The sequence below is a fragment of the Bos taurus genome, chromosome 19 (assembly GCF_002263795.3).
Source record: "Bos taurus isolate L1 Dominette 01449 registration number 42190680 breed Hereford chromosome 19, ARS-UCD2.0, whole genome shotgun sequence".
Taxonomy (NCBI): Eukaryota; Metazoa; Chordata; class Mammalia; order Artiodactyla; family Bovidae; genus Bos; species Bos taurus.
In genome coordinates, this window is record NC_037346.1 from 56,129,453 (window position 1) to 56,143,094 (window position 13,642).

Below are 13,642 nucleotides of genomic sequence, written 5' to 3' on the forward strand. Positions count from 1 at the left end.
GAAGTTACATCTGCCTTCTAGTGGCTTTTTTGTACCTCTACTTCAGCTAGGAATTAAGAGACTGTTTTGAGCTCTCAAACCTGGGCTCATTGCATTCTTGAGCTGGATCCTTATTTTCTAGAGACAGACCTTTGACTCTTGAAGAATACCAGCAGTAGATCATCTCATGCTCTTTGTCTGGCATGAACCTCCTTTCCAGGTTCCTAAACTGCTTTAAAACTCGGTCTTGGTGGCTTTAAAACTCGCTCAGTGCTGGTGGCCCTGTTTCACGCTTACATCGCATCTCCATGAGCCACATTCTGGGGTAAGTGGCCTTGAGAGTTGGGGGAAAAATAGATGTACGTTGTCTCTTCAGGAACTCTAAAATAAGAGAAATAAGGTAAATATGTGAAACTGTGCAAGAGTGTGTAAAGTTAGAAGATCTTCAGAACAGGAAGAGACTTCCTTATTTTACAGGTGAGGAAATGGTGGCCGTGGAGCTTAATGTGTCACAGCTGTTAGTGCTGATCTGGTATTTGAGAGAATGCTGAAGTTGGGTCACACACTTTAACTGCCAGTGTAACTTAGAGGGAAAGAGATTGGTAAGAGCTCAAGTCGGAGAGAGCTGCGTGGAGGAGGCGTGACTTGCACTGGTCCTTGTGTTGAGCAGGGGGAGGGGGAGCGGGACTGGGCTTGTTGTGTTTGAGACAGGAATGTTAGAATAAGGTGATAGTCTATGACAGAATGGAAAATAAGATAGAATTGGAGCCAAGCAAGGAAAACTCAGTAAGAGTTCGATCTTGTCCTTAAGCCTCTGAAGGTTATTAGCTGATGATGAAAGTATCCTCTGTGTAAATCTAATGATTTCTAGGAGGGGAGCCTGGAGTCCCAGCCTCCCGGGTCACAGTTATCAGGCTGTGACATATGGGCCTGCACAGGTATTGGAGACCAGGAGTGAAGGACAGGGGTGCTTTGAGTTAAAGGAAATATAATGGGATTTCTGCTTGTCACAGGTGGTGGTGGGGCATTTGAATACATCTCCTGTATAAACTGAGAAAAGAGTGTCCATTGAGTATGCTCCTGAGAACCAGGAACATGAACTCGGGTTTGATTAGTTACAGTTTTCACAACAGCTCGTAAGTCCTGGATTTCAGTACACAAGTCTCATTTCAGGTGTTTGAATATCATACCTAAAAAATAAGAAGATAGGGTAGGTTTTTTTCCTTCAGTGTTTCAAAATGAGCTTATTGATATAGTTTTTGAAGTATTTCTTTGCCTATTGATAAGAATTGTTACCAGTCTTGTTAACTAAACTGGAAATGTTGTGTTTAAGCCTCGAGAATGAGGACAGTTTGAGTTCTCTTTCAGCATTTTGTTTGCCTTTCATTGTATGTATTTCACCCTCCGCCATCTGAATGGACTGTTTCTAAATAGGTGCTAAGAATGAACTTTCAGTTCCTATTCAGTGTTCTTTTTGAGGGGACTGGGGCCCGGGGAGGGGTGGGAACTGGCAGACGACCAGTCATCCCTGTTTGGAGAAAGAAATGTCTAAGGAAACGCACCGTTCTTTTGGGGTCTTCAGTTTTGACCGCCATGAACCATTATAGTTAAGTCATCATTGAATAGCTACTGTTGATGGGGCATTTAATATGTGCCTCAAAGTTATACGTGATTTCTGATTTGGGGCATCGAAAGGTTGGCATTATTAATGCCATCTCATGGGTGCAGAAGTTAACTAATGGGCTCAGGTAAGAGGCAGAGCTGGGGATTGATCTTCAGCTGGCTACAGTACTTCTCCAGCGGTACATAATGCCCCTGTTAACCATCAGGTATGAGTAAACCAGAAATGGAAACTTCTCAGCGGTCCTGAATTGCTCACCTACGAGGCACGGACAGCTGTCTCATGGCACTGTCTATGCATGGTGACATATTAGATACCCTACCTAAAGTAAGCTGAGGTTAATGAGGAAATGAGGTGGGGAGAACGGTCATTTCGCCTGTCCGGTGAGAAAAGCTGATGAACACGGGCCCACCCTCTCTTGGCTAGGGTGTGAGGATATGGGTTTGTCGCCTCCCGCCAGTAGAGGTTTGCGCACATACATTGATTTTTCTGAACAGTGGCTTGGTGATACAGGTTAGACCATAAAATGACCCAGCAATTCTACTTTTAAGAATTCATTCTTAACAAAATTCACACACATATTTAAATTTTAGATATAAGGATATTTATTTCAGTGAATTTGTATACCACCTAGAAAAGAACTTTCTGCAGTTTAATTATGATATAGGATCATTTTTAAGATGCACTTCAGAGATATTAAAAGATGTAAATAAAGGCATCTTCGAATCCGTAGAATTACTACCTATTAGGGGAAAAAAACCTTACAAGAGCTGATTGTGGTGCCTGTAAAGTGGGCTTCCCAGGTGGCTCAGTGGTAAAGAATCTGCCTGCTCTGTGGAAGATGTGCGTTTGATCCCCTGGGGGAGGAAATGGCAACCCACTCATGTATTCTTGCCTGGAAAATCCCATGGACCAAGGAGCCTGGTGGGTTACAGCCCATGGAGTTGCAAAGATAGACACAACCAACTGAGCGACTGAAAAACAGCAGTGCCTTTTTTGAGGAAAATGTTGGTCTTTTTGGCAGATATGTCCTCTCTTCTACCTCCTGGTGAGTGTGGAACTAGAGACACTTGTGGTAACGTGCTCCAGGCCTGACTCACCTTCAAATCCTGACTCGGCCACTGGCAGGTCCCGCCTTGTGGTCTTGGGAAGCTCTGCTTTGGTTCTACCATCCTCAGAATGGGAACAGTGGCATCTGCCTTCCTAGAGTTACAGTGAGGATTCAAGAACTAATACATTAGTGTGCTTAAGGCAGTGACTTGCATTAAGTAGATAGTTGAGCTCCCTGCCATTAATTGTATTGATGTTTCTCAGACACACAAGAGGCAAGAGGGTGTCTGTCCAGCCACTGTCTCAGGTAACTGTTAAGTTACATGACTTGATGCACATAACTGGCCAGGTGCTTGTCCTAAAATTACCTCAAACTCGGAACTGTATACACTGTCCCAGAGCTGAGCTGAAAGCATGATATTGATGGAGGATGTGTGAAAGACAAGTAGTTTCTTTGTTCTTACAGTCTCTGGTCTCTCTTAGGGTTAAACTGGAAAGGAAAGAGGTGGATATTTAGCCCAGCATCCTCTTGGGGACCTCATTGTTGTGTATTTCTTGGGCTGAGTGGAGCTTTGGGATTATGCTGAAATGATAGATGAAACAGCCTTGGGAAAAACTGCTTATTTTCTATAGGGTGTCCTTCATTATTAGGCCTTCCCTGGTGGCTCAAATGGTAAAGAATCTCCCTTGCAATGCAGGAGACATGGGTTTGATCCCTGGGTCAGGAAGATCCCCTGGAGAAGGGAATGGCTACCCACTCCAGTATTCTTGCTCGGAGAATCCCATGGACAGAGGAGCCTGGAGTCTTTGGTTATTATAGGCGTCCCCAGGCAGGACTTGTGGGAGAATGTTCTCTATGGTCTCAGTATCTAGAAGAGGTATATTTTCCCCTCAGACAGCTTTTTGAAATCTTAAGGATGCTATAAACAATGCTTTGGTATGTTTCCTTCTTTATCATGTAGAAAAGCTTAGAGCCTATTTTGGTCTCATTTCCAGCAATAGCTCTTATATTTTCTGTCCTAATGTTTTTATTGAAACAGGTAATAATTATTAGTGGTTAAATAGTGTTTTTTTCATGCTAACAATGGCTTTGATTTTTAACCAATTTGTTTTTTCTTTAACAGCAGAGCTTTAAAATCTACATTTAGCAAAATGGCAAAGACTTTTGTAATACTTTGCTTTTGAAAACTACAGAAAGCATCAGTTTTGTTTTTTTTTTAAGTGAGAGGAAATGTATTTTGGACCTTGAAACGGTAAACTTCACAGAGAACAAGAGAGCAGTGTGTTTTCAGTCAGAATATTGACCATTGCACGTCCTCTTTGTGTCATTATTTCATAGGTCTTTTACTTTCCTGGACAAATGTGTATGGTTTGAAATGGATTGCTAGAGGAAAAAGAATATATTTTCATTTTATTATCAGTTTTTCCATTTTTCTTAACATTTAAAATTACTTTAACAGAGATTAATAGAAAAAAATAGGAAATTCAAAGACCTACATAAACTCCTCACTCCAGCATTTTTACTATTACAGGTCTCTTCTAGGCTTTATCATTGTACAAACATTTTTATAGTGCTATGATTATAGCAGACTTAAAATACAACATATGTTACCATTTTCCTGTATTTGTTTTACTAATTATTTTTAATGGTTTAGTATTTTTAGATATTTGTAAAGTTAATATTCTGTAATTGACTTAGGTATTTTCCTATTGCTGGATTCTTGTTTCTATTAAAAATTTAGTGCATAATCTCAGAGGAGGCTGTTGATTATGTCTGATGCTCTGTTGTCCTAAAGGACTGCACAGATTACCTACTTGAGATCACGTTAAATGAGAATGGCCCGTAATCTGAGAATACACAGTAATAGTGCAGCTAGTGTTGGCTTCATTCTCTGTCCTCCTCTAACAATAGAACATTATTCAGTTTGACAGTGTTTTATAAGACTGTGGAGCCAGATTTGTGAAGTGATTGAATCCCTTCTTCAGCATCTAAGATCCCTCACAACAGCATACGATCTTTCTGAAGCACGCTTTATTTCTTACTGTTCTTTCAGGTGATTAATTTGCTTTTTTATAGCTGTGTCAAGTAAACAAGTAATTTTGATAGCTGAGAAATTTGATGTGTATTCATAGATGTAGTTTTAATTCAGTTTTACTTCTCTGGCTAAATGAATCCCTTCTAGAGGGAGATCATCCATCCTCACTCATGTTTGGAAAAAGATGGGAAGACAGACAAACCAGGCTTTGTTGAGCTGATGCTGCAAATGTTTAGCTTTAGAGCCAGGAGGCTCTGCTGAGAGCTTTGGCAAAGTAGAGTGACTTATTGAAACATCCTCACGCTCTTACGTGCACTGCGATACAAAGAAAAAAGAAAACTGTCCTGTTTTCTCTGATTGTTGGGATGACTGAGAACTGTTGCTTTCTATAGCATGCTTTTCTATAATGGATATTTTTATAGGCATATATTAGTTTCATAATCAGAAAAGCCGTAAAAAAACAAAAACACTACAGTAGTCTTTTAGATGTCAGTGTGTAAGTCAACAAACATTTTAGAGTCTCTTTTGCTTTCTTAAAAGGACAAAGAAATCACAATGTACAGCTTCATACACTAAATTTGTTTCAGTTCTTTTTGGTGCAGGCACGGAAGTATCTCCACATTATCTGGGTCTATTGCATAGAATGACTAGGTGTAAAATAGAGAATATACAGCAATAAGCTAAAAGCCTGCTCTGCCCTTTTCCTTATGAAAAACTAAGATTGGCCCTAAAACTGGTATTGCTGCCCAGATTTCTGGTTAAATTTCGCTTATCTTTTCCCTGCACCTGATACAAAACTAATGTAATGTGCTTTCTTACTTATGTAATTTTGAGTTCAGTCTGTCTCCAAACTGGACTGAGATTAGTAATGCAGCCAAATTGTAGTTTTTCAGAGGTTTAATTATCCATGTCTCCTTCCTTGTCTGCTGTCTATATTTAGCTTTAATCAAGTTTACGTTTTATTTATCAACATCTATAAAAATGTTTGGCTTTGAAAAGTAAAATTAAGAGAAAAAATAAGGATTTGCAGTTATTAGTGGGTTTTAATTATCTGTTGTGCACTGAAAAAAATCAGATGTCTGTATATTTCATTCTTTTAAAATGTTTATCAAAGTAGTTTAATAGAAAAGTATAAAGGAAAGTTAGGCCATAATCCCTCCTGTCAGCCAGATAACTTTTTGAAATTAAATAAACAGATGTTGTACTTGTTAGCAGATGTAAAAGGCAGGCATTCTTCCCATAGAAAGTAACTGTTCTGCTTTTCTGTAACCTTCAGGAGAAAAAAGCATTTAATGAATATAGCCATAGGTGCTTTCACTATACTTTCTGGGTATGATGAGAAGCACAGTGAAGCCATATGCAAAATTGTAATAATGAAAGTAAGCAGGTACTTTGTCTTCGGAAGGAAGGATGGGGTTTCTGTTTAAATGTACTGAACCTCTTTAGAAAAAAGCAGTAGGTCGAAAGGTTTCTTTGCCAGCCTATCAGAGAAGATAATAATGATTAAGACTTTCTCAAAGTCACATGTTTTAGCTGAGTCAGAGTAGATCTTGAACCTGAAATTGGTGTTAATTTTCCCAGAAGCTGTGCTAACATTGTCTGCATCTGATATCCAAATGAATCTGTGGCTAATGGCCTCATTTAGTGCCAGAAGTGGAAGCTTGTAGCCCTGCAAGTCTTTTCCTGGAGACCAGTGAGGTCTCCAATACTTTGGCCACCTGATGCAAAGAGCCAACTCATTGGAAAAGACCCTAATGCCGGGAAAGAGGAGAAGGGGACAACAGGGGACGAGATGATGGTTGGATGGTGTCACTGACTCAGTGGACATGAGTTTGAGCAAACTCTGGGAAATAGTGAAGGACAGGGAAACCTGGCGTGCTCCAGTCCATGGGGTCACACAGAGCCAGACATGACTGAGCCACTGAACAACAAATTGAGGTTACTGATTGAGAAGGAACTCGGAAAGTCATACTCCTTGTGTTCAGGTGCCCTCTGTCTGCCTTCTTGGAGCAGCTGATGTACATACACATGCCTGAACAGTTGTTGCCCTTAAAGATTATAGAAGTTATTTTCAAATGTAGCTATTAGTGTGTTGGTATTGTGTGTCAAAAGTGTAAGCTTTCCGCATGTTCTTTCTCTCTCTCCTCCTTTCTTATTAGATGTTAAAGGTCTTGTAAAAGAAGCAAACTTCTCATTTGCATATTCTCCAATAACCTGATGAAAAATGATTGATTACCTGGTTTAGGAGGGGGTTGAGTTTTATAAATAAAAGAACAGCGACCTCAATTTGAAGTGAACTATTGCACACTTTTTCCTTTTAATGTAAATATTTATAAATACTTAGAGTGTGGCCTTAAATTTCCCTCTGAATGCTGCTTTAGTTACGTCCCATAAATCTGGGTGTGCAGTGGTTTTTGTTTTCATTAATCTCAAAATATTTTCCAATTTGTTGTTTTTTTTCTTTGACCTATTGGTTATTTAGGAGTGTGTTGTTTAATTTCCACATATTTGTGAATTTCCCAGAACTCCTTTTGCTGCTTATTTCTATTTTAATTCCATTACGCTTATAGAGCATACTGATTAAAGTTCTTTTACATTTATTGAGGCTTGTTTTATGGCCTGGCATGTGGTCTGTCCTAGAGAATGTTCTGCTGTATGCTTGAGGTTAATGTATATTCTGCTATTGGTTTGAGTGTTCTCTGGATGTCTCTTAGGTCTAGTCGGTTAAGTTTTTTTTTCCCTTGAGTATGTGTCATGATAATTGTAGAATTTTGATGAATTCTTAACACATTATTGACTGGTGGCTTTTTGCAGAAACTAACACCTGTGGTATTAATATGTCTCTTGTCAACAGTACATTAAGACTGCTACCCCAGTGTCCTGGTGAATCACATGAAGAAACTGAGTTTTCCCTAGGTTAAGGGTACAGTGCTTAGTGCAAAGGGTTTGAGATATAGATGTATTTAATAATTCAGTTTTGAGAGCTGTGCTAGAGGTATGCACAGTGTTCTGAATGAAAACAGACTTGGTAAGACAGGTGTATTGAAAAGTTTCTGAGCTAATTTAGAAACACTCATCACTGCTCTGTCCATCCAGATGTCTGACATACTGAGGCCTTTGCTTCTAACATTAGCAGAGCTTACTGTCAAACTCTGAAGGGTTGTTGGAGTTGTCCTAGAACACGTAAACTTGAAAGGTTAATCGCCTTTCAGTGTATTTGACAGTTAGAAAAGTAGACATATTGATGACAACATGGCCCATGCAAAGAGCTTCCAAGTAATTATGACACTTCATGTTTTGTAACCATCACTCATTTTTATGCCCATGACACCACCACCCCACTTTTTAAGGAAACATTTATGGAAATAGGTTTCTATTACACAATTGTATGTAGAACATGCTGAGTAGTGTTTTTAAGGGGGATTACTTTAAACTAGAACTTGCCAGCTATTTAAAATAGCATGAACTTTACACTAGTAACTTCAGAAATGGAAAGGATTAAACATTTTATTTTCTCCAACACCATATGAATGTGAATTATATTTAACAAGTTTATGGTCCAGCATGGTATACACCTGAAATCCGCTATCTAGATGTTAGTTTCTAAAGTTTAAAAAAATCTGTGGTCAAAGAAGTGGAAAATTGAATACCTTTTCATGAAGCCTTTGAAAGAAAATTGCTCAAGTAAATAAAGAAGTTCAAGATTCCTCTTCATAGACCTGAAAACATTTACTCAGCTCAACATGTACCCAGTTGTTTATCAGATATAAGAATGAGAGCCCCAGAGTTCAGTGTTCTGTTTACAGGAAGGGTAGAGTAAAATGTCAATGCTCCTGGCGCTCTTAGCCAGGGGTCCCTCGACAGGATTCTCTCATTAAGATAAAACTAAAACTGCTACAGCATCTTTACTGAGCATAGTTTTCCGGGTTGTTTTTTTTTTTTTACTTTTTTGTATTGGAATATAGTTAACTGCTGGGAGAGATTAAGGGCAGAAGGAGAAGAGGGCGTCAGAGGATGAGACGGCTGTATGGCATCACCGACACAACGGACACGAATGAACTCGGGCAAGGTTCAGGAGAAGGTGAGGGACCGGGGGGCCTGATGTGCTGCGGTCATGGGGTCGTAGAGCGTCGGACGCGACGGGCGACTGAACAGCATGGTTGATTAACAGTGTTGTGGTGGCTTCAAGTGCACAGCAGTTACACATGTGTCCTTTAAAAATGCTTTTCCCGTGTAAGTTGTTATGTAATACTGAGCAGAGTTCCTTTTATGAACCTAGGGGTCTTTTTTAACATAGGTTTTTTTTTTTTAAAGCACCCTGGTCTTTGGAGGTGGGTCCCTTGGGTAGAATCAGGCTGGGGGAGGGAAAGTAGGAGGTTGCTGTGGACGGACAGTGGAACTGAGGCAGGATTTCTCTTCTCCACGAGTTCTTCCCTGGCGGCACTACTCCCTTTCCTTGTGGCTCTTTGACTTTCCAGACCCTTTTCTCCATAGCGCTGAGCCTTTTCTACCGCCAGCCGTGCAGACAGAGGCAGATGCTAGGAGCCTGTAGTCGTCCCGTGGAGTCTGAAGCATGCTCATCGAATGGCTCCACTGGGGTGACAGACAATGTGTTGTTGAGTCCAGTGCTGCCTCTTCTAATTTGAGTTCCTTGTTTCATTGGATGTGTAATGTGGTCTTGAGCTGAATGTGCAGACAGCAGCATCTGAGGCCCATCCAGAGAGCAGAGGCAGCGTTTCTCTGAATTCAGCAAAACCATAATTATTGTGTTTTCTTCTCAGAACTCTGTTTTACATAAATATCTTGGGCAAAGTCTTACTCTTACTGTAGTCATTTTGTTTCATTGTGTTAAATTACACTGATATTTTGCACAATTAAATATCCTTACCCTAAAAGCTCTACAGTGTTTCATTAGTGAACATAACTTGCCAGAAATGTCAAATAATGGGACGATGAACCATTGTAACTATATTTAAACAATATTTGGTCAGTTTTCCATGACGTGCATCATTTCCGTGAACACTGAGCTATTTCACACTTTGTGGTCTTCAGACCTGCCATTCCTTTTGTCCAGTATGACCTTGGTCACCTCCCATCCTTCTCTCATGACTTACAGCACGCCCGCCTGAGTTCAGAAATCTTTCTCCCTGCTTTTCTTTCCCTCAGGTGCCCCAAAAGAGGTGCCACTGTGTGCTGGCCATTGGCACATTTGTTTCCCTAGGCCTCAGATTCCTGTGTGTCACTGTCTTGCAAAGTGCCCAGCAACATGGTCATTTAGTTTGTTGGGACAGAAGAAGCGTTGAAACCACACCAGGTTCATCCCACTCGGTGTAAATGGAGTCCATAGTTGGATATTGTCTTCATTACCCAGTGTTACCCTGTCAGAGGTCAGACTTGGTTCTTATGTTGCCTCAGCTGTTTTTGTATTTATTTAGGTGACATAAACCAGAAATAAGAACTCTGGAATTTCTGCTGTAATTTCTTATTCCCTTATTTTGCCACCACCTGAGCTATGCTTCTTGGCTGCTTTTCCTTTGCGTCTCTGTAAGGTATAATTACACTTTACTATGCATGTGATCTGAAGACTGTTTAGCCAGTATTACTTTTGTTACTGTCCAAAAAACATTCCCGATTTCCACCAATTTTTATTTTTGGACATTTATTCCATCTATAGTCACGATGGCATTTTATTTCAGCAGATGGTTCATAAGATGTTACTATATAGGAGGAGATTGCAAACATTTGGCTTTCTCTCTTGAAATCTTTTTTAAGTGTATAAGAAAAACAAATTTACAGGAATGGTTCAGAGTAACCCTGATGATTTGTTCTAATTTACATAGTTTACACAATTCCCAGCCTCAGGGTCCATAGAGAACCGCTCTGCAGGGGCTGGACTGCAGGAAGAGGAGGCTGGTCTTATCTGATATTCTCGTGAGTTTACTTTGCTGCTAAAAGTGAGGTGGGTTGGGGGAAGAATTTCTTCTTCTTGTTTGTCAAGATTTGCCAGAACACTTCACTTAGGAACAACTGTGTGCACTCTCATTGGTGTCCCTGTGTCTCCAGGGCTGCTTTCTGACCCATCAGCAACACACCCAGGACTGGCAGTGTGCTTCACGGTGCCAAACATAGCTGAAGCCAGCCTAGAACGGGCCCAGCCCAAGCAAGGTCCCGAAATCAGAGCAGCAAGTGGTGCAGGTGCTCTTAGCAGTCTTCAGGAGAGGGAAATGCAGGCGGATCTGACAGGCTGGTGACAATTTGTTCATAGACTTAACATTTCGGTTCTTCTAGGCCCTGAGTAGTTGGTCTCAATCAACAAGACACTAATGTCTCTTTTTAAATTTGCTCATGAATTTGCTCTTGGAATGTGTGTATTCTGGTGATAAACCCAGAGCTTGAATGTTGTTAGGATATAAAAAAATAAAATAATGAATTCACATCTCTAGCAGGGCCTGGCTTTAGCTTGACTCCATTAAGTCAATCTAAGTGTCAGCTTTGAGGATTCATTAGTTTTAAGTGTTTGTGTCTCTTCATTGATAAGATGGTGGTTCATGTCTTGAGGAAATAATGCTGTCCTTAAAGCAAAGGAGTGCATACGCTTTGAGTTGTTTTTCTAGTGGTGGGTGTATACGGGGGGTGGAAATGGGGGGCGGTCAGTAAGTTCTTAAACACCATCACTGTCTTGACCGGTGTCATTCTCAGATCAGCTGGTTGGCTGGAGTCAGTCAGCCTCTGGCCAGCCCAGTCTGAATCAGCCCACAGTCCTCATCTCAGGAGTCTTATTTTGTGACCCTGTGCTGAGCTCAGAAGAAGCAAAGAATAAATCAGGTCTGTCAGCATCTTTCAACTGAGTAAAGCTGCATATGGTTGTTTATGTCTTCTTAAATTTCTCTCTTGGTTCTGGCCTTATAATGTAAAGAAACGTTCAGTTTTGCTAGAACTTTAGGCTGCTACTCCTTTGGTCCAGCTTCAAATCATTTAAATAAGATAGTTTCGATACATCCCATTTTGAATTCTGAGGAGCATCTAGTGACACGTTGACATTAAATGTAGAAAATTCTCACATAATACATTTCTCAGATTCTCTTTTTATAGACTACATTTAGTTTGGTCTGCAGGCTTTTGAGTGTGTGTGCCAGGGAGACAGTTTCAGTATACTGGGGACTTAGAGTTGAGCTAGTGAGGCTCTGTATACATCCCTGTGAAGCAGGTTGTAAAAAAGACCATTCTACTAAATATGTCTTCTGATTAAACACTGTTTTAGAGGACTTATAGCAAGAGAGAATCGGGTGTAGTGATTGTGTACTATAAGTCATTTTGGACTCAAGGTACTGGGAAGTGGTAGCTGCCATCTGAGTAATCAGGCCTTCCCGGTGGGAGGAAACATGAGAACAGAGATGGACTTGAGCGTGGCGATTCCTTACTGAAGGTGAAGCTTTCATATGATGTGGCGATACCTTGTTGAAGGTGAAGCTTTCATATGAGCCCAGAAATATAGCTCTCACTGAGCTCATACAGTCTTGAGAGCCAGGCAGGCTCTGTACCAAGTACTTTGCTCAATTCCTCTCAACAGTGAAAGAACTTTTTCAAGTGTGTTAACACACAGGTTGAGTAAGTTGCATAAAATTGCACAGCTGATCGGGGAGAGAATAGATTTTTGAGCATAATTTGATCTGGTTCACATTTTGAACTAATCAGAAAGCAGACATTCATATGATGAAAGAGCAGTGTTTTCTAACAGGTCCTGGAGCAGTGAAATTACCCAGAGTTTTAGAAAGACTGTTTTGAGTAGTATGGGATTAAAGAGGAGAAAGAGTAGAAGCAAGATGGGGCGCAGGGAGGGAGGCCTGGCTGGAGACAGGCCAGCTAGGCTCGGGCTTCAGCGGTACCTGGTTTGCCATAGTTGTTATGTTGGGCAAGGTTTTAAACTTCTTAGTGCCAAAATTTCCTCATTGGAAAAACAGGGATGATGATAGCACCTTATCAGATTGTTGTGAGGATTAAATTAATTGAAACATGTAAGCATTTAAAACCACAAGTATACAGTTATTATCAAATAGGAAGCAGTTGTTTTTTTATGGGGGATGGGTGGTAAATGGAGGCTTGTGGGATCTTAGTTCCCCTACCAGGGATTGAACCCAATCAGCAGTGTGAGCACATCGCCCTAACCACTGGACCATCAGGAAATTCCCAGAAAGTAGTTTTGTTGCATGCAAGCTCCTGAAATAAATTAGTGGAAATGGTGTGTGTGAAAGTCGCTCAGTTGTGTCCGACTCTTTGCGACCCCATGGACCATACAGTCCATGAAATTCTCCAGGCCAGAATGCTAGAGTAGGGAGCCTTTCCCTTCTCCAAGGGATTTTCCCAACCCAGGGGTCTAACCCAGGTCTCCTGCATTGCAGGCGGATTCTTTCCCAGCTGAGCCACAAGGGAAGTGCCCTAGTGGAAATGGAGAAGAGTCCAAATCTAGAGGGCATTGCAAGGGAAGACGCCATATGACTGGGGAGGAGATGCGGTCCAGCAGGAGCATGCTGAGGCTTTGAGGGTGGGGAGAGTGTTGGCGTCCTTAGCAGGATGGAACGTAGTGGTTATCTTTTGGGGAAGATAAAGGTTGGATGTTAAACCATAGGAAGAGGTTCGGCTGTGAATAATAGCAGCGTCGAACTCATTCTCACGAGGGAACTTCTTTCTGCGTCTTCCACAGCAAGAGGCAGCCTGAATATTGAAGAACATGAGATGGACTGCTCTGGGCAATTCCTATTAATATTTCACTAGCTCTCAAAACAGAGTAATAAATGGGAGGATGACCCTTTGTGGCAAATGCCTCATTGCATTGCTGTAGATTTTCTAAATTAGTTTGAGTTTTTAAAATTTTATTTGTAGCTAATGGTAAGAATGTTGTTGTTTAGTTGCTCAGTCATATACATCTCTTTTGCAGCCCCATGGACTGCAGCCTTCC

At 40.8% G+C, this 13,642-nt stretch overlaps 1 protein-coding gene across 3 annotated transcripts in view; it reads left to right on the forward strand.

Moving 5' to 3' along the window:
• GRB2 (growth factor receptor bound protein 2) overlaps positions 1-13,642 on the forward strand; it is a 66,115-nt gene that overhangs the window by 12,240 nt on the left and 40,233 nt on the right. The window contains exon 1 of one of the 3 annotated variants that reach the window (XM_024980286.1): positions 8,726-8,767. Within the exon in view, the coding sequence (XP_024836054.1) occupies positions 8,741-8,767 (27 nt within the window). The 5' untranslated portion in view covers positions 8,726-8,740. 3 annotated transcript variants of the gene reach the window in all.